The sequence below is a fragment of the Myotis lucifugus genome, unplaced genomic scaffold, assembly GCF_000147115.1.
Source record: "Myotis lucifugus unplaced genomic scaffold, Myoluc2.0 scaffold_0, whole genome shotgun sequence".
Lineage (NCBI taxonomy): Eukaryota > Metazoa > Chordata > Mammalia > Chiroptera > Vespertilionidae > Myotis > Myotis lucifugus.
In genome coordinates, this window is record NW_005871048.1 from 35,277,669 (window position 1) to 35,299,875 (window position 22,207).

The following is a 22,207-nucleotide window of genomic DNA, read 5'->3' on the forward strand; positions in this document are numbered from 1 at the left end:
ATCTTCACCATCTAGCAATGATCTTGGCACACAGTAAGCACCCCATCAATATTTTTAAGAATGAATGAATGAATGCTGATGTGCAACTCAGAGAATGTACAGGTTGAGAATCTACTGGAAATATCTATGAATATAGATGTTTTATAGGGACAGGAAAGGGATAATCAATTCAAATGTACTGTTAGCTATCTAAATTAAAAAATAAACTTGAAGGAAGAATAAAATACCTTAATTAGAAAAGTGAGCTGTTATGAAAAAATGGCAAGTGACCCATTCTCAGGCCATTTCTAGACCTCATATTCATCATTTGTATTTCTCTAAACTCTGGTTCAGATTTTCTTTTTCATTCAAGCAATGGTCCCATTTATGTTGAATTTATCTAAAACGCATACAGAATCACAATGACAAGATAAATGCGACATAGATTGCCCCTACACATTTCCCTAACTCAGTGGTTGGCAAACTCATTAGTCAACAGAGCCAAATATCAACAGTACAACGACTGAAATTTCTTTTGAGAGCCAAATTTTTTAAACTTACACTATATAGATAGGTACATTGTTATTAACTTAATTAGGGTACTCCTAAGCTGGCCTTTGCTAAAAACGTCCTCAATCTGATTGAGTTACGTTCACTGAGGTCGACCCCTTCCAACTCTCCCATCCACACTCGTCTTGTATACCTGTTTTGTCTGTCTCCTTTCGTTCATCCTCTCTATATGTCCAAACCATCTCAACATACCTTTCTCAATCCTCGACACTACATCTTCTTTCACTCCATAACGCTCCCTGTACGTGCACGCCCACAAGTGGTATTTTGTGGAAGAGCCACACTCAAGGGGCCAAAGAGCCGCATGTGGCTCGCGAGCCCCGGTTTGCCAACCACTGCCCTAACTTAAGTCATTGCCCCTTCAAATTGTTGCCACATCCACAAGCACATTATTACTATATCCAAATGGTTTTTGTTAAATTAACACACAATTTTTAACTCAAATATCAACTTAAGATTTTTCTATGCCATACAAATTAATGAAATCAAAGATTTGATTCCTAATTGTACGTTTTTAGTACACATTAAAGCAAATATTTAACTATGAAAGTAAAAATATGTTTATTTGTGAACCAGTTAGAATTTACCAGGTAAGTAAACCAGGTGCAACTCGGCTCTACCTGTATAACCCACCTACAAACCGTCCCTGCTCTGGGGCCATTCCTCTTTCCAATCAGGACTCTGCACCTGATGTGTGCCCTTATCTCAGCTCTGAATTTACTTGGTGTTAAATGTCCAAATAATTTTGATTTTTAGCTTTAATACCCAATTTCTTTTGTAATAAGCAAGGAATGAGAAACTTCATAAGAAGGTAGTATACCTTCATCATCATGACAGCATCCTGAAGCTTACATTTAATTCCAAAACTATTTATTAAAGTTGCTAAAAAGTTTTTTCTTGCAAAAATATTTCAACGGTAGTAGTGGAAATTTCAAGAAAGAAAAGCTGAATTACCCATAATATCACCATAATGGTCTTTTTAAAGGAGCCTTTGCTAGCATGGGTGGGGGTCTGGACCACATTTGTTTTCTGTAATGTTTCTCTGTATATATTCTCAAGACAAACAGAAAGAGTAACAATCAAGATAATAAGGTTGATTTCCTAAGATTCAAGCTGAAATCTTATAAACACATTTAAATAAAGATATATAACCTAAGAAAAACTGATAGTTTATCGTTATTTAGAAATAAAAAAAATCTACCTTAGTACAAACTTTGACTAATAGTTATTCTAAATTACCCTATGTCAAATTACCATATGACAAATGAGGTTTCAGCAGCCATTAAATTCAATACACAGAATATACAAAATCCTTTGGAGACCTCTTGTGGTAAAAGTTAAGAATACACACACACACATACACAGTATGTACTTTAAAATGTATATTCTATAATTCCAAGCCATTCTGCTTCCTTTTATCGCATAGCTTTATTATTTCTTCAGTATTAGTAAAATATCAACCAATGACTGAAAGAAATTGTTCCATTTTTACCTTCAGGTTTACAGCAGCAGAAAAAGATTCTGAGACACAAGAATCTTCCTATCATTATTTAAAACAGACAAGAAGATACCACCAAAAACAAAACAACTTTTCTCAAAAAGTCAATGCTATATTGTTTACCGGTTATGGAACATTAAGTTGGCAAGGTATGTTGTTCATACCTACTATTAAAAGCATTCCTAGGGGAAACCAAGATGGCGGCATAGGTAAACACCGGAAATTGCTGCCTCGCACAACCACTTCAAAAATACAACTAAAAGACAAAACGGACATCATCCAGAACCACAGGAAGGCTGGCTGAGTGGAAAATCTACAACTAGAAGGAAAGAGAAAAGCACACTGAGACTCAGAGGAGGTGCGGAAATACAGTGCAGAGGTACGGAGGCGCACGCGGAAAGGGCTGGCAACTGAGGACACGGTTGTCTTTTTCAATCGGGAGGGAGTCTCAAGCTCCCAACTGCTCTGAACTCCAGTTCCTGGGGCGTCTCTGGGGACCCAGACTCATACAGGGAGAAACTGGACTGTCTGGCATCAGTCAGAACTCAAGGGCGGCTTTCTCTCAGAGGTGCTTGCAGTGATCACCGTGGGACACTGAGACGCCGGGCCTCTTAGGGTAGGACTGAGGAGCAGCCATAGCTGCTTGTTCCGCCCTGTTGATCCCCTGAGACCCCGCCCCACCCAAGCTGTGTGCAGAGGCTTTTGCATATGAAAGGCCTGGCCCTTTGCAATCTGAAAATTACCTAACAAACTGCAGCTGGGTCAGAGAGACCCAGAACTTCCAAAAGAAGGCCCAAGGCCCCACAGCAGCTTGCATTGCTTCACAGCTGGGCCCTCATCTGGGCACCTCCAAACCCCAAACAAAGAAGAGGAATCTGCAGATCTCTCCATAGCTCCTGCTGGGTAGCCTCAGGAAGAGGCTAAATTAGCACCTCCTTAGAGATCCAAGAGCCAGTGTACCCAGTGGTCAGAGTGGGACCATCCAGATTACAACTCCTCAGATCCATAAGGGACACACTCAGGGGGCAGACTCAGTGAGCACCAAAGCCCCACTGAAGCAAGTCTTGCCCCAGAAGGGTGTCTCCAGCACGGAAGTTCTCCCACTGTAGACACAGCTGATTCTCACAGCCAATTGGCCTGGAGGTCAATTCCTCCCAGTGATACCTACAACAATCAAGGCTTAACTACAACAAGACTGTGCACAAAGCCCACAAAGGGGTGCACCAAGAGTGTCCACCTCAGGTAATTGGGGAGGCTGAGCTACTGGGCCCTATAGGACACCTAGCACACAAAGCCACTCTATCAACACAGGGAAGCATAAAAAATGCAGAGACAAAGAAACTAGTCACAAATGACAGAAATGGAGGAAAGCAAACTACTGGATATAGAGTTCAAAACCACACTTATAAGGTTTTTCAAGAATTTTCTAGAAACTGCCGATAAATTTAGTGAGACCCTCAAGAAATCTAGTGAGACCCTTGAGGTTATGAAAAAGGACCAACTAGAAATTAAGCATACACTGACTGAAATAAAGAATATTATACAGAGTTCCAATAGCAGACTAGAGGGTCGCAAGAATCAAGTCAAGGATTTGAAATACGAAGAAGAAAAAAACACCCAACCGGAAAAACAAAAAGAAATAAGAATCCAAAAATATGAAGATAGTGTAAGGAGCCTCTGGGACAACTTCAAGCATACCAATATCCGAATTATGGGGGTGCCAGAAGAAGAGAGAGAGCAAGATATTGAAAACCTATTTAAAAAAATAATGACAGAAAACTTCCCCTACCTGGTGAAAGAAATAGACTTACAAGTCCAGGAAGCGCAGAGAACCCCAAACAAAGGAATCCAAAAAGGACCACACCAAGACACATCATAATTAAAATGCCAAGAGCAAAAGACAAAGAGAGAATCTTGAAAGCAGAAAGAGAAAAACAGTCAGTTACCTACAAGGGAGTACCCATACGACTGTCAGCTGATTTCTCAACAGAAACTATGCAGGCCAGAAGGGAGTGGCAAGAAATATTCAAAGTGATGAATAGCAAGAACCTACAACCAAGATTATTTTACCCAGCAAAGCTATCATTCAGAATTGAAGGTCAGATAAAGAGCTTCACAGATAAGAAAAAGCTAAAGGAGTTCATCACCACCAACCCAGTATTATATGAAATGCTGAAAGGTATCCTTTAAGAAGAGGAAGAAGAAGAAAAAGGTAAAGATACAAATTATGAACAACAAATACACATCTATCAACAAGTGAATCTAAAAATCAAGTGAATAAATAATCTGATGAACAGAATAAACTGGTGAATATAATAGAATCAGGGGCATAGAAAGGGAGTGGACTGACTATTCTAGGGGGGGAAAGGGGTGTGGGGGTGCGGGAAGAGACTGGACAAAAATCGTACACCTATGGATGAGGACAGTGGGGGGGGGTAAGGGCAGAGGGTGGGATGGGAACCGGGTGGAGGGGCGCTATGGGGGGAAAAAAGAGGAACAATTGTAATAATCTGAACAATAAAGATTTAATTTTAAAAAAAAAAAGCATTCCTATCCCCGTTGCTGATTTTTTTTCTTTTCTTTGTTAATATGGCTGTGATTTGTATCTCAGGTAGATAAAGGCTAAGTTTTATGGATCCACTAGCATTTAGAGGTGAAATTAAGGTAGGACCACACCTCACACAGTTAAGTAAAATAAAGAAATGTGAATTAAAAGCATTCTGAATGCTAAAATTAAATTAAATTCTAAAAGAAAAATAGACTAAAATAAAATTTAGATGATTATTGAAGTATTTTCAGAATGCCAAGAGATCTAAGTGTAAAAATAATGTAATGCTATCATAACCATGGAGGACTTCATTGGTCCAGTCTACTAAAAACACATAGAAATAGTGAATTAAGATGACAGCACGACCTCCCCAGGAGCCACACCCAGAGCAAGCCAGTGAATGCCGAGGGGCAGGGAAACTGGCAGACCGTTTTTCACTTAATGATGCCATATCTGGGTCTGGGAACCCCAACCCGCAAGGTTGGCCCGGCCCATGGGGAAACCAGCCTGCTGGGGCAGGAGGCTACCCCGGGCCGCCTATCCTGGGCTTACCCTGGACAGCCACCTATCGCACCTCCTGGGAACTACCCGGGACAGGCACCTCCTGGCGCCTACCCTGGTCGTACAGCAACTGCTTATCCTGGACCAAATGCACCAGGAGCCTACCCCGGACAACCAAGTGGGTCTGGACTCTGGAGCCTACCCTGGTGCCAGCCCCACTGGTGTCCCTGCTGGACCACTGACTGTGCCTTATGAAGTGGCTTTCCCTGGAGGAGTCATGCCTCGCATGCTGGTAACAGTTATGGGTACAACAAAACCCAATGCAAACAGACTTGTTTTAGATTTCAAGAGAGGGAATGATGTGGCCTTCCACTTTAACCCGCTTCAGTGAAGACAAGAGAGTCATTGTTTGCAATTCAAACCTGAATAATAACTGGGGACAGGAAGACAGGTGATTTTCCCATGTGAAAGGGGTAAACCATTCAAAATCCAAGTAGTGGTTGAATCCCAGCACTTCAAGGTTGCAGTCAACGATGCGCACTTGTTGCAGTACAATCACAGGGTGAAAAATCTCAGGGAAATCAATGCATTGGGAATTTCTGGTGACATCAGTCTCAACAGTGTTTCACACACTATGATATAATCTTAAAGGGGCAGATACTCTTTTAAAAAAATGAAAATGAATGTAAACCTTACCCATTTAAAAGTTTCATGCTCACTGTAAGTGAAAATTTTTGCCTTTAGTCAACAACATCCTTCTTATAAATCATCTATTTAGTAAGTATTCTAAGAGTTAAAAAAAGAAATAGTGAATTAAAATATAAGTAATGTTTCTTAAAGAGGGTTAAAAAAAAAAAAAGAGGATATCCCCAAATAATATGAGAAACAGCTGTAGATGGGAGAAGGCACAGAAAGAAGAACAAGAAGGTCCAACATTTTTCTTCTGATAAGGAATTCCAAAAGAGAATAGGAGAGAGGCAATATTAAAAGAAATAATAGCTGATAGGAAGAAGAAGAATAGGTTCCACTATAGAGAGCTTTCTACACTACGCACTTTACATGTATTAATCACAACAATCCTATAGGGATAATCCTCTTATTATCCCTATTTTAAAGAAAAGGAAATTAAAGGACAACACAGTTGGGTAATTTAGCCAAAGTCACCAAGGGGAAGAGCCAACTCTCCAACCCAAAGCCTATGTAACAGGAGCCACTATGTGACCACTTAACTTCTGAATCTCCACTACTCCACCCTGTCCATAAATAGAGATTAGCTGTAGACACTGCACAGAAATGTGGGTTGACTTTTGACTTTGCTTAGTCTTATATGCAAACAAAAAAATTTAAATGTGGTCACTAAACACAGGAAAAATTACATACCTCAATGATAACCAGAGAAATACAAATTAAAACAAGACAAAGGCAGCCATGAAATTTGGAAAACCCACATATGGCACCCAAAGTATCTTTAGTATGCCAAATGGCTTTTAAATCTCATTTGATGAATAAACACTGAAGAATATCACCAGGCAATGCTGTCTGTCAGCCAAATAATTCAGTTCTGGCAATGTCTTTGTAGAATGTTTTGATATTTTATTAAATTTTGCCTTTATTGTTTTATAAAAATAAGTAGAAATCAGAAATGGAAGTGTTGACTCAATTGATCCTTGATCAACATGGGTTTGGAGTGCACAGGTCCTCATTTATTTATTTATTTATTTATTTATTTTATTTTGCACAGGTCCCCTTATACATAGATTTTTTTTAATGAATAGAGTCAGCCTCCATATCAGTAGGTTTTACATCCGTGGATTCAACCAACTGAGGATCAAACATGGTATTTTCAATCCACAGCTAGAATCTGAGGATGCAGAGGGCCAACTGTATGCATTGTTTTGCACCATTTTATATAAGGGACTTGAGCATGCGTAGTTTTTGGTAACCATATGGGGTCCTGAAACCAATCCCTCCCAGATTCAGAAACTTAACCAACTTGTTAAGTTTTAGGGGATCAAAAGTTATACAGTACACAGATTTTCAGCTATTTAGCGGGGTGGGGTGTCAGTACCCCTGATCCCCAAGTTGATCAGGGTCAACTGTATATCTGAGTTAAGCAAATATACACTCAGTTATTTTCTTAAAAAAGTGAACAAAACCAAAGACATGAAATATTGGAAATAAAGTTTTAGAAGATTATCTTTTAAAATTTTTTTAGAGATTTTAATCTTTTTAGCTCTATGAAAGCAATATCTCTTATAAGTCTACTATCTGACTTTTAATTATAAAGTCTGCCAGACATAGACCACAACCACATCTTCTTTCTCCATATGCCACAGTGCCTACCTCATACACTGCCTCATAAATAAGAGGTGTGACCTTAGATCTAATAAATCAAACTCATGGACACGACCACAAATTGAAACTTGTAGCACAGATAAGACATTTTCAAAGTTATATAAACACTCTAAGAAATGAACTCTAAATTATCTCCAAAAACTGAATGTTATTTATCAAATAATATAATTAAACTCCTTTAATAAGATCAACTTCTAAAGGCCTACATTAAGCTGATATTATAGGTAATTCTGTTTTTAAAACTTTTTTTAAAATCCTCACCTAAGGATATGTTCATTTTGTTAATTTTTTTTTTTTTTTAAAGAGAATAGAAACATTGGTGTGAGAGAGAAACATTGATCGGTCACCTCCTGTACATACCCCGACTGGGAATTGAACCTGAAACCTAGGTATGTGCCCTGACCGGGAATCAAACCTGCAACCTTTTGGTGTACTAGATGACACTCTAACCAACTGAGCCACCTGGCCATGGCATAAGTAAAAACTTTTTAACAACTTTAAACCTAAGTTTCAGAATCTTCATTGCTTTTTAGTGATGGGCCAACTTACCTCACAGCTGTGGCCTTGTGGATGAGCATCTCTGTTTGCTCTGACAACTGTGATGGAAGCAGCAGCTCCACTGGCTGCAGGCGCAATATCCGAGTTTCTAGCTCTGAACGGGAAGCAGAATCCTGGAAACTATCAAACACAACCTCACCTGTGGCAGGCTGCACTCCCTGAAAACAAATAAAAATGCAATGTCACAGAAAAGGTATTTCTCCCAATTAGAACTATGACACAGCATAAGTAAGCATGGAAATAGCAAAGATGGTACACTCACTAGTATGTACTCCGTTTCTAAAGTGTCTGAAATCTGTTTTCAAAGACTCTTAATAAGAAGTCATATTCACCACCATCCATGCCATGCTAGAAGGGATTTTAGAGCAATACCCTGAGTCCAAGTCCTCCCTGATCTAACAAATCTGATGGAGTGACTGTGACAAGTTACCAAACCCTCTGTTTCCTCCTCTCTAGGTGGGACTAAACCAGCCTACTTCCCTCATAGGGTTATTAAAAGGTTTAAATCAGAAAACAAACATGAATGCTTTGTAAACTATAAAGCACTGTACAAATAGCATCTGTCATCACTAAAAGTATGAAGTGACATGTTCCTAGTAACCTGGCCACAAGAGTAGTAGTAAATTATCAATTATATAAAACTAATAAATAAAAACTATAACTCTTGCAAAAACAAAATACAACAAACTCTGAATGAACCCCAAGTAGACAGTCTATCCAGGGAATAACGAAGATAACTAAAAGCCACGCCCTCTTACCCCAAGCCAATAATAGCAAAGATAAACTGGAAAAGATCGTGATTTAAATCAAGTGAAAAAAGTTCTCAGGTAATTTACCCAAAGTCTCAGGCAATAAAGTGGCAGAGCCAAGATTCATGTAGTCTGACTCCACAGGCCACACTCTTATCCACTTCAGAAATGTAGGGTGCTAGTTACAGACTGTATTAGCCAACAGGAGAAAAAAATAACCAATCCCTACACCCACACGTGCCTGACGGAAAGTCAACTGACAGAGCTGCTTCTGAAAACAGCCAGGCATGTTCTAAGGAAAGTTGAAACATCCATACGCCCTAACTCAGCAATTCCTCCCCTAAGTATATACTCTTGAGAAACTCAGACAAAAGGTTTCATGTACAAAAAGGTTTATAGCAGTGTTCTCTGTATAACCCAAAATGGAAAAACCCACATGTACATCAACAAAAAAATGAATAAACTGTAGGTCATAAAATAAAATACAACAAAGCAAATGACAATGGAAGAACTACTACAGTAACACATGTAAATAAATCTCATATACAAATAGTACTTTGCAAACAAAAGCAGCAAGACCCCCCCCAAAAAAAATACATATAATATGTTCACATTTGTATGTAGTTTAAGGTGGTAAAACTGGGACAAAAGCAAGGAAATTATTACCACAGAAATCTGGATTACAGTAACCGCTGGAGAGAAGGGGCCCTTCTGTAAGCAGTGTTATATTTCTCGACTTCAGTGGTTATCTCACACTACACTGTATTTATACATCTTGTTTTAGGCATTTTTCCTCCTGAATATTTTATAATTTTTAAAAATCCTTCATTTTTGCTCAAGCAATTTCCTTAATTCTAGCCCAAAGGCCTTCCTCTAGTGTCCAGATAGCTGGACTAAAGTATAATAGTATACATATGTAAGTTTATCTCCCACTCTACAAACCTAACATTTATGAAAGCCATTTACAGAAGTTCAAGTAACAAATTTATCAGCCAGACAAATCCCCCTTTGCTTTTTTAAATCAGAGAAATGGTCTATATTGTAACACCTATTACTCTGTGTGATAATGTGACGCTGAGAAACCCAAGTCAGCCTGTGTAAAACTGCATTGCCCAGGCTGAAGGTAGAGGGCCTGGATGCAGTGGCACTACAACAGTAAAGCCTTTTATTTCAGACTATCAGATAATTCTTAGGGACTGACTGGGGGACATGCGACACTCCTCACGATGGGGACAAACGCAGTAACAACAGTATTCGGGGTAAAGGAAGGGGAGTTCCATCGCAGCCCCACTGAGTTTGAGAGGGCAGGGCAAATTCTGAGTGCCTTGTCCAATAAAGGGTTGGATGCAAGAGCCTAGAACTCAGAAGAGAGGTGCAGCTGGGACCCAGAGCTCTGGATATCATCAACCCAAAAGGGTCATTGAGGTCAAGAACAGGTCCCAATAAAACACTTGAGAGTTAAGTGTTAGCTTTGGCAGAGGGCCAGAGGGTACTTTTAAAAGCACTAAGTTGTATACTAGCAACTCTGTTCTTTAGGCTGAGTTGGTTAGGCAAATGTCAAGTTACTAATACCAAAATAAGGTATTAAAAAGTACTTTGGAAATAGTGGGTTGTAAGAATTTTGTTGATATTGCAGCTAATTGCAAAATTAAATAAAACAAAAAGAATTACTTATTATTTAAGCAAGGAATCCTATTTTTGCTTAACCTACAACAGAATAAGGGAGTCTAACGGTTCTGAAGGGCCCTAAAAAGTCTAGGATATTGAGCAGAACTCAGGTAGGTCTGTAAACGGGCAAATTTATTCACAAATTGTCAAAAGGCAAGATCAATCAAACTCTGATTCACAAATTACATTTATTTGGAAGACTGATTGCATTGGCCAACTATCATTTCCCCTCCCCTTTCCTATGCTTTCCTCCAAATCTATACACAACAATCCCATAATCATGTGTTTAATTTCAAACCTCTAGAAGAAACCTGTAAAACCCTTTGCTATCTATGCATATGTCGGTTTAGTGTTTTATTGCACTACCTCTATATTGTTCACATCCATGCCTATCACTGTGTCTGTCTTCAACCCTAAACTCCTAAAGCACACGAACAGAAACTACCTAGATCTCTCCACGGCATAGAGTGCCAAGTATCCATATGAGAAAATTGTAGCTAGTAACTAAACATATAAAATTATGAGGAAACATTTTTTAAGTACAATTGCTTGAGATCATACTTCATCAGATATCCTCATTATAAACCATACATGATTGCTCATATTCCGAGATACCATGAACATCTATCATTTATTCTTCACCTACAAAGTACTCACCACGATTCCAATGAAAATGTTCCCCTTCTTTTTGTCCTTAACATTGTCCTTATTTTCACAGATGCACAGAAGGTAGCTAGTAGAAGTATCAGTCATTAACTCATCGATATCTATAGCATCATCCAGCTGAACTAAAGGATTCACATGTAATAATTATTAAAGAAAAATATATATTCCCATTAATATTAACTGTTTTTCTCCTTTTAAGTTAATGGTTTATTTTTCCAGGCATTTTTGCTCTGTGCACAAATCTCCCATACAGCATTCATTTTTCTGATTTACTCTGATCATAACTATATGCCTTATGTCCCCCAAGATATAAGGCTCATGAGGACCCACAACTATTATCTTCTCGCTTCCAAAGGGCTTAGGAGAAACCCTCAGACCTTGTGGAAGCCCAAATGTTAACTCTCTTCTTTTCTTGGATGATGCTGAGACGTGAATCCTTAACAATCCCCTAATATTTAATTCCATAAGTCAAAGCATGCACACACTAAAATAGCATAAATTACTTTCCTCCTTTAAAGTGCCTAATAGCTCTCACAAATAGCAAGAGAATTTTTTTAAAGACAGGAGAAAAGAAAACCTAAAAAGGAAATAGAAACATACACTCAGGCATGTGTGTGTATGCATGTGTGTGCGTTGAATCCATTAATTAAATTCTCAGAGATAAATGCTGACTTTAGACAATGTCAGTCTGGGGACCTCCAATTTGGGTATCAGCAGATAAAAGCTATCGCAGTAGCAAAAGAGAAGCAGGGAAGAGTACTGTTTTAGGAGCAGGTTTCAATTAAGAGACTCAAGTTCAGGCAAAAGAAACAATAAAATTACCAATCTTATAGCCCGATCAGCTTGGAATACCACAGAGCTGTTAATGGTTTGGGGTCCATTTTGCCATCCCCTATACATGACATTAATAAGGCAAAACGGTCTTCATAATTTGGGTAGAAGCTAAGCAGGTCTCTAAATATGCAGATTTGTAATAAACTGTAATAAATATTACTTTCACACAGTATCATTTAAGACCTTATCTCTATATTCTTTTATTCTGAGACCTGACTCCATCCCACAGTACACATTTTAATACATGCTTATCTCATTTAATACATAATTTTTTGGTTTTTAAAAAAATGGATATAATTTTATGACTTTGCTAGTAAAGTCATTTTGTTTCAAGTTAACTCATTAAATTTATAAATGACCATACATTTTGGAGCAATCATGGTCCACTCTAAGGATTCTTAGAAAGATAGCTCCACCTATAATCCATTTTCAAAAATAATACAATTTTTATGAAGCTAACAATTAATGAAGATGGCCTATGTTTTATAAGCAATTAACTGTATGTTGACTTTGTACTTTTCTTTTCTCATTTTGAAGCTAAGAAGTTATTTTTTAGGTCTTGTGTTAGGAAGATCTGAAGGAGCTTACAGGCCCTAAGTGCCTAACCACTGCCCACACAGGCCTGGGGAAGATGTGACTGCAAATCAGTTGATAACCTGCTATCATCTTGTATGAGACTGTCCTTTTTCTTGCTCTAAAAGTTTGATACACTCTCCTTTTACTATGGCATTTGAAAAAAAAATGTTTGTTTCCAGCCATTACCAACCCTAGCTCTTCAGTAACACACTAATCAAAGGTCAAAGTAATATACCACCTCATCTCATCAAAAAGATACCCATTGAAAGAACAGATATTTTTTAAATGTTACTTAAAACAAAGATTTCTAAAATTTAAGAGAAAATTTCCTATTCAAAAAGGATATCTTCTCCAATAAGCGTAGATTTTGTATAAAGAGCAGTCAATTTCCGGGAAAAGACTGAACTTTTGTTGTCCCCAATGGCCTTCAATGCTGCTGTTTCGGTTTGCTTCACAACTCCTACCTTCAACAAAAATAAGAAATATTAAATATCAAATGTAATGAAAAATTTTTTTAAACATGTTTTGAGATTTTAAAAGGTTATTTCTGAAACATTTACCTTAGTCTTTTAAAAATTTACCCTAAATAAATAATATGTTAAAACTCATGAAGATATAAAGCTAATTATGCTCACTTTCACTTTCCCAAAATGCCAAATTCCAAAACCAATGAGAGACTACTACAGTGCAAAACATGTTTTCACTCTGGAAGAGAATCAGATCCCTCTTTCCCACAAGTTGAAGCCAAAGCTGACCTTATATCCCTTTGCCACAAGGCGGCGCACGTGAACAAACAGTCTGTGAGTAGGTATGCTTGCTGTCATAAAGTTGTGATCTAAATGGCAATAAATATTGAGCTCCCGGGCTGCAATCTAAAAAATTGAAAAAGAGGATATCAATAAATTTCTATTTTAAGACTCCCTGTGTGGCATTTGTTCACTTTGTTAAAAATCCATCAAGATATACACGTAGGATTTGTGTCCTTTGCATGGTATATCAATAAAAAGTTTAAGTCATTCCCTGTGTAGTAGCCTACAGTTAAACCTGATGTTTTGGGCCTTTCCCATGGCCTAACTTCAGGATCAACATCTGTACCTATAAATGACTCAGAAGAATACGACAGGTCTACTTCTATATCCTTAGCTCTATCAAAACTTTAAAGGGCTGTGCTTTCCCTGTATTGGAATAAGTATTTGATACCACATGCAGATAACTGAAAAATAGGAGATACTAAGGAATGTATACATAATTATAAACCTACTTGGACATAGGGCTTCTTTGAGGAACTTGAGAAGAGAACCCCCTGGTGTGGCTAGCTAATTGATGATGCATGAGTGATAGATATGCAGAACCAGGCAGTACCACCTGACCCCTGCTTCCTTCTAGACAGCGCCATGGCTCAGAGACGGCCCACTAGAGCCACAGAAGGCTCATCATTCCAGCATTCTCGCTCCCCTCCCCAATCCTTTTCTGAACTGTATTAGTTCATCCCTGTAGGGTAGGGCAGAAAAACATGAGCCTTTACTGTGGTCAGGACTAAATCTATCATTTGACCTAAAGAGAAGGGGAGAGAACAGCATGTCCTTTCACCCCTTCACTTATAAGATGCCAGCTACATATTTGTTCCTGCCTGCAGAAAACATGCTGACTGTTTCAGGGTCTAACTTCTTAACATTGAACACAGCATAATGTCATCTGAACTAGACAACACCACTTTCTGTCACAACAGTATTTAGGAAACTGGAAGAAAAAAAGTTGGCCAAGTCTTCACTTCCCACCCATGAGGCAGCAGAAGTGCCACCTCATCATCCTCTGATGGTGTGTAACCCAACTAGGCCTAAAACTATGAAATCATCAAAATCACCCAGGACTCCAACAAAGCATTTCCCTAAGCTTGCTATCAAGTGCTCAAATTCACTTCTAACCGTCTTAACTTAGGCCTATCTCACATACCCAAAATTACAGTAAATACAAACTCAACTTAGACTAAGAAAGCAAGATGACTAGTATACAGAGACCTGTTAAGACTTCAAACATCTGTTGGTGGCTGGCAGAATTAATAAGCTCTTCCATTAAGACTTAATAATGTTGCTGGCTGTGAAAATTCATAAACTAAGGGTAAACAGAGGAACTTACATCTCAAAAACTTTTTCTTGCTTAAATCTTCTTTAGGAAACACAGAGACTCACATGATTATGGTTCACTCACTAATTGATCCATCCAATCAATGTCTGATGGATGAAAAGACCATGGAAAATAAGCACCAACATTCCAACAGGAACTCCTCACCTCCTCCCCCACAAGTCAGCACTCACCAAGTTTGTGTGTGTATATTTTTAGTTTTTACTTTAAATCACAGCATTTTAAAGGGTAATTACATTCACATCTTTTTAAGTTTAAAAAATGAAACAAAATATTGGAAAATATTTAAGGCTGAACAAGAAAAACATGAAACAGTGTTTGAAAAAACAACTTACCTCTGCATCTTCCCCAAAGAATCTATACTTATATCCACATTCCACACACAAAATTGCATCTTTCTGCTGCTGCTTTATTTCTAGGTACTGTAATTCTAATGGCGTATAGATGCTTTTGGTTCTTTTGTTGGGTGGTTTAGAATCAGAAATTTTCTGTAAGTTTTCGTAACTCCCATGTGATGATCCAAAATGACTGAGATCAGAAAGTGTCTTGTCCTGGCAACAAAGAGAGTTTTATAGTTTCAAAAGCACTAACCATAACATCAGTTCCCAGAGAGAGAGAATGCAAATTGGACACAAAGCTAACAACTGGTGAATCTGAGGATTAAGGCAAATTTTTGTGTAGGTTTAAAATTTTTTCAAAGTAAAAGACCCAAAAAATATGAGCCAAACTAAACTACTGTGTAATTATTAATGCACTTTTGAAAGTCTAAACATTCTAATGTTTTGTATACTTCTATTTACATTTAATTTCATTAATCCTATTGTAATTAATGTTTTCCTTTTCATTATTTATTCCAGGTGTGTAAGGCATAGTCAGCAGGCATGAATCTGTCTCTCTCTAGCAGAATCACTTTCAACAGGCATGTGAGCAGATAAAGTTGCAATATTCTACATTTCCAAGCACAGTCTAAAAGATAGTATAGCCCATAAATAATCCCAAAAAGAACCATGACTAGAACTTTTAGAAAAGTAGTGTTGTAATTTTAAGATTTTATTTTTTTATCAAATTTATTGGGGTGATAGTACTTTAGAGATTTTATAGTGCTTCTCCACATTTTTAACAAGGAAAGAGGTCCATGTGTAATTTAATGATACAGTTAATTTATTACTAGTATTCTTCATGAAATAAAAAAATAAGGAACTTTTGGCCCTAGCCGGTTTGGCTCAGTAAATAGAGCATCAGCCTGTGAACTGAAGGGTCCCGTGTTCGATTCCCGTCAAGGGCATATGCCCAAGTTGTGGGCTCGATCCCCTAGTAGGGGGTGTGCAGGAGGCAGCCAATCGGTGATTCTCTCTCAGCACTGATGTTTCTATCTCTCTCCCTCTCCCTTCCTGTCTGAAATCAATAAAAATATATTTTAAAAAATAAAGAACTTTTGGAAAGCATAAACTACAAGGTTACATTTTCAACATTAGTATTCCTGTATCTATGCTTTCCTGTATGAAAAACATAATTAATTGCAATTCACAGCTTAGAGCAAATTCCTTGCTTATGAGACAAATTTGTAGGATAAATCCAACTTCTAATTAATTGTCACTGTGTCACTGCCAACATCTAAAAAAACTTACCAACTACCCCTGGAATTTAAACTATGACCTAAACACTAGGGACCAACAGGGGATGTAAAGAGATAAAGAGAAATGCCCTATATGGCTCAAAGAGGGGAACTCCAGTCCAAGAGAAAACCCAGAAACACGTACTTAGCATTTGCTAAATGTTTAGAAATTCAGCTTGGCTGGGACAGCAAGTACAGATGCAATTTATCTGAAAGTGTAGCCCAGCAAACTTCTAAAGATCAGCAATAACACAACAGTTAGCTCTGGAGAGGTGTGCCAAGAGAAAAGTGGGTCAACCTATCAGACTGGACAATGTATCTGCTTTTAATTTTGATGGGGATTTTCTACTTCATTTTCATGATTTTTATGTAAACTTTAAGAATACTACATATTGAAAATCTTAATACATCGAAAAATATATTTCCTATGGGGGGAGGGCCTTACTATGAAGTCCTTATTCATATATGGAATGAGAATAGGTATCCAGGAAAAAGGTTCATGTATGTATAAGTCAACCTGCATACTTGAGTATTAAGCAACATTTTTTTTCACCACTTGAAGAAAAACACTTCTCAGATATATTGTACACTTCCATATTCCCAGAGATGGCATTCTGAACTCAATTTAACTTCATCTTGACAATTCAGAGTGATCAGATTAATAAGATGGAAATTTCGGGACCTATCAACAATTATGGGGTTGCTGACCCCACACTAAGGGTCTCAGACCACTGGGCATTTAAGTTCATTCAGCAGCTTTTTTCCACTTCTCTTTACCCGTCTATGCCATCAAATACTCAGCTATTACTTGTAATAATACCCATATACTACTTCTAGGGGTCCCTTCTAACTGGTGTCTTCTAATTTTCTATGAATCAAAAATGCCAAGTGGGTCATTCTATGCATAAAGCTATAGTAGATAGGCTCTTGTGAAGTCCTAGAGCAAATCCTCCAATTAATAAATTGTGAGCTTCAATAGACAAATTTTTTTTTACCTCTCTTTATATTTTTTATTTTATTTTATTTTATTGTTGACAGTATGACAAATGTCTCCCATTTTCCCCTCCTTTATGCCTCTTCCCACGCCCCCCCCTCTCCCCGAAGCCTGTACCCTCCCCGCCCCAGGTCCTCACCACCCCATTGTTCATGTCCATGGGCTATGCATATAAGTTTATAAGTTCTTTGATTTATGGTCTCTATATTTTGTGACTACCACACTCTGGTTAACTGCTTTAAGTATTAAAAGAAATTAAAAATAAGAACAAAACACCTTGTTTTCCCTGATGATCTAAGATAAGTCAATGGATTTTAGCTTGATATTTTTCTGAGGAAAGAATCTATTGATTTCATTAGATTTAAATCACTCAAATAAATGTAAAGACTACTTCTCTAATTCAGTCGTTCTCAACCATGACTACACATTAAAATGAGAGCTTTTAAACAATACCCATGCTCAATTCTTATTGCAAACCAATATATAATTTTAAGAAAAAGTTCTTGCTATCATTATTTTTTTAAGTTCTCCAGGGATTCTAATTTAAAGGTGGGCTGAAAACCACTATTCTGAATTGCAGAATTCCATGATGGAGCAAGAGTTAAATTCCCAGATTTTGCGAGGATGAAAAACATTAATAAGTTATAAAACAGAAGGACCCATATTCAGTTGGTTTACCTTTGAAAACCTCAAAACATCAATATAAGTTGCCCATCATGACTGTCCAGGCTAATCATGGAAACTATAAGGAGGACTGTAAGAAACTGTGCTTGTACTATCAACAAAGAATCCCCTAAGTCAGTGAACAGCTCCAGATCCAGGCGTCATACATCAGAATTACTTGAGGCTTTTGCTTTATTTTGTTTTAATACAAACCAATTCATTCTTCCTTAATACACAGTAAATTAGAATCTCTAGGGATTTCAAAATCAAAAAAAGTAAAAGTTCCTTCAACTAATTCAAGTGATCAGCCAAGTTTGGGAACCATGCCCTGAGTGGACCCACAGAACCTAAAGACACTTCAGAACCTACTATTCTGGGTATTGGGTATTCATGGATATAACTATTACATACCTTTTGACTAGTTTGAGATTTGGAATCTTCAGAAGAAGCGGCATTCTTTGCACGCAGAAGACTGATATCGTCAAAATCAGTACATTTTGGCAGAACTGCAAATCTCTCCTGCAGAGGCTCCCTCTGGACTCTATTTTGAGGAGGAGCGGAATCGCAGCAGAATTCTTTCAATTTTTCCAGAGACTTTAAAACAATCCTGGTCCTCAGACATTTCCTTGGCTCTTAGTTAACAAATCAGAAGAAAATATAACAATAGTATTTTGTCTCGTGTTAATTCATAACCAGCATAGAATTTGTAAGAGGAAGTTTCGTATTAAGCAATGACTCTTGCTATGATATTGATAAGGAAATAAAGAAACTTGGGTTCAGGGTAAAGATGGCAACATATATCTAATTTCTAATCTCACTTGGTCTTAAAAACCCACTAGAAACTACAGGTTTTTGCTTTAAAAAAACAAAACACAAAAAACTTATATGCCCATAAGTACAGATAAAAAAGGAGAGGTGAGACTTGCAAATGAAATATCTGAAGCTAAAATGAAAAAAAATGAATGAGCAATAACCTATTTAGCATACCTGAAAGCTAAAGCCTAAATGGGTAGTGAAGAAAACCCAGAACCAGTCCTATATTTACAACATAAAATGCTTAAAAGGTTCAGGAATTAGGGCACCAGTAGCTCTGAAAATGGAATGAAGGGAGGTTCTACCATAAATAAAGAAGGCTTGTTCCAAGTAATTTGATCCCTAGACACCCTTAGCCTACTCTAAGTTCACGGACAGCTGTCCTTCCTCCACATCAACAGAGGATTACAGAATTCTCTGGAAAAGGTAAATCAGGCCCAGTTGAGATGCAGTACTGTGCCTAAGACAAAAGAATACTCATGGAAATACAAACTTACTGTATGCTAAGAAACACTAATGGAAATACAGTCTGACTATATGATGAGAAACACAACCTCTTCTGAGAGCCACTTCGCAGAACAAAGCTCTCCCCTAGGCGGAAGCTGGGAGACTGGACTGGAAACTCTGACCAGCTCAACAGAAAGACCTAAAGATACTGACACCAGGAGTGCACAAGGAAACCAGATCACCACTCCAGGCACACCTGCTTTCCTGCCTCCACAGCTTTGCTCACGCTATTCTTTCTCCCTAGTAAGCCCTGGTCCCCAGTTTCACATGTCATAATTGTACTCTTTCATCAAGAGCCATCTCAAAGCTACCTTTCCATTGAAACGCTCTGCTAATTCCCCAGCTTAAAGATCATTTTCTTTCTCTATGTTCCTGTAACAGATCATATCTCTCTATAGCACTTATCACAGCCTGCCAATTAGCAGTTACTCCAGAAGCAATCAATCCATAAAAGAAGGGAAACTGATTATTTGCTGTACATTTACTGGTTATTTGCTATATAACAGAAAACATTATTTTACCCTTTGCAGCAATACTACTTAGGTAGCTGCTATTATATAGAAGGAAACTGGGGCTGCATTTATCATCTCTTACCTTCCCTTTTAAAGCAAAAACACTCTGAAGGCAAGAGTTGTGTTTTGCTCATTTCTAAAAGTTTAAAACTTTTCATATTTCTATTTAAACCTCTTTTCAGATGTATACTTTATCTTATCTCCTATTAATCTCATGGCTAGAAAAATGTCTATTTCAATCCCTCCAAATGTATATATTCATCCTATTTACTATTATTCTCTCCGTTTCAAAAAATACACTTGAATCAATCTTCAACACTGTAAGTTTGTATATTATACAAGGGCTTCCTTCCTAAGGATATAAAAAAAAAATTCCCAAGATGGAGGCAGGGTGCAAATCTTACAAAAGAAGGAATATCTAAAACTGACATGTTAAAAAACTTGAGGTGATGGGGATATAAAGTACAGCATGTGGTATGTAGTCAACAATACTGTGATAACTAAATGGTGCCAGGTGGGCACTAGACTTATCAGGAGGAATCACTTCATAAATTATATAAATGTCTAACCACTACGCTGTACACATGAAACTAACATAAAATAATACTGAATGTCAACTGTAATTAAAAAAAAAAAAAAAACAAAAGCTTAAGATGAAGTAGCCAGCGACTTTTCTGGCTGGTGGATGCTCCTCTTTTCTTCCCATTATTTATTTGGCAAAACTCTCCAAATCGCCTCCTCTGCCCTCTGGATAATGCAAGAACATCAGAGCCATGACTGGTGAGAATGAAAAAATCATTGCGACAGAACTCACCAGGGTTCCCAGACGTCACTGAATCACTTTGTCCTTTGTTGTCTTGGACTTTCTTTGCTTTCTTCTTAACAGGCCCATCATCCTCTAGTGGTCTCTTTGTACTTCTGTCAATGTCTGCAACCTGTATCAGGAAAGTTAGAAAATGATCTCAAAACACTATGTATGCAAAATAATTTAAACCTTACTTTTGAATGACAGTAAGGTCCTTGCCATCCTTCCTTCCTACAATCACCTACTTGGACTTCTGAAAAGACCTATGGGTGAATGTTTTTACCATCATCAAAGACAAAGTGGAGACTGACCGGTCATGAGCCTCAGCTTCTCAAGTCCTGTTAGAATTAGAACCAAGGCTGCCACCTTTACTCGGTCAGCCTTCACCTATCTCAAATTATATAACTTGAATTACTCTACTTATACATGTTAAATAAAATACCTTTAAGAGAAAAACTATTTAGTAAATGTGAAATTAGATAGACAATAAAAGAACAGTATCGCTTTTGAAATGTTAATTATAATTTATATTTTATGTTCACCACTGAAGATGCCACAAGATTGTGAACATTTGTTGGCAGAAAGCCTGTCAAAAACTTAAGTCCTTCATCAGATATCCTCTAAATGGTGGGTATAAAATAAAATCTTGGTGAATTCATAAAAATGTAGACTACTGTCAAAAAAAAACTAAAACAGCAGAGAACCAATCACTCTATGGAAAAAATATAAATTAAGGAAACAAGATTTTGAAGCAGCCAAGCTGTCACCCTCATTAAAACTTAGAAGGTGGCTGAAAGCCAATCTGCAATCCCCTTCAACACCCTCAGTTTGAGAAATACTGTATCAGGGACCCCCGTGACAGCTCACCCTTAGGCATTCCCCGGAGGGGCAGTGTCCCTGGTAAAAAACAAACAAACCAACCCCACAACTACTTATTTTAGTCAGTTAAAGGGAAGCACCTAACAAAACCAGGATAAATAAGATAAATAAAACTCCTCTTAACATTCAATCCAGGGACAAAATGGGGGGGGCGGGAGGGGGGAGGGTAGGATGTAGGTTAAAAGATGTATCCTTGGCCCAGAGGCCCCCGCCCTCATCAGAATGGGAGTCAGGAGACCTGAGTTCCTGTCTCTGGTCGGCCAGTAAGAATCTGTGTGATCATGGCCTCAAGTCTATTTTCCCAGTGGAAACTACAATCTTTGAACTACACTCAGGATGGAGGCTGGCCAGGCTTTTCCCCTCCGCACCTGCCCGATCCGCCCCTTTCTCTTCTGGCACCTTCAACTCCCTAATTCTCGCGCACGGGCCCCGCCTCCTCCCGCTCCACCCACAAGCCCCGCCCCGCCCCTAGTCCCGCCCCCTCCCCGATGAGCCCGCCCAATCCTGGGCCACACCCACCACGTGTGGCCGCGACCGACGCTGGGAAGTGGACGCTGGAGGCGCTGCGGCGTCAGCGTCAGGTTCGCCCTCCTCCACCGCACCGGTGGGGGAGGAGGTGGATTTCAGGCTCCCCCTGGACTGGAAGAATCTGCTCAGAACCGCTTGCCTTGCAGGGGCTGGGCCAGCGGCAGCCGCGCCGCCTCCAGGTGGCTTTCGGCGCGACATCGCGGCGCAGAGACTGACAAACTGGGGCACGGCCGAGCCGGCGCGCGAC

General features: G+C 38.5%; 1 protein-coding gene across 2 annotated transcripts in view; it reads right to left on the reverse strand.

Moving 5' to 3' along the window:
• Positions 1-22,179, reverse strand: part of MSH3 (mutS homolog 3) — a 117,760-nt gene extending 95,581 nt beyond the window's left edge. For both annotated transcript variants that reach the window (XR_002828157.1, XM_014451038.2), the window contains exons 1-8: positions 21,952-22,179; positions 20,563-20,683; positions 18,328-18,548; positions 14,980-15,195; positions 13,258-13,374; positions 12,849-12,966; positions 11,084-11,229; positions 8,001-8,167 (exon numbers count right to left, since the gene is read on the reverse strand). Coding sequence is in view for 1 of the 2 variants with exons in the window: in XM_014451038.2 (XP_014306524.1) it covers positions 8,001-8,167; positions 11,084-11,229; positions 12,849-12,966; positions 13,258-13,374; positions 14,980-15,195; positions 18,328-18,548; positions 20,563-20,683; positions 21,952-22,158 (1,313 nt within the window). In the remaining variant the exon portion in view is untranslated. The remainder of the gene's footprint in view (positions 1-8,000; positions 8,168-11,083; positions 11,230-12,848; positions 12,967-13,257; positions 13,375-14,979; positions 15,196-18,327; positions 18,549-20,562; positions 20,684-21,951) is intronic.
• Between the last annotated feature and the right edge of the window lie 28 nt (positions 22,180-22,207).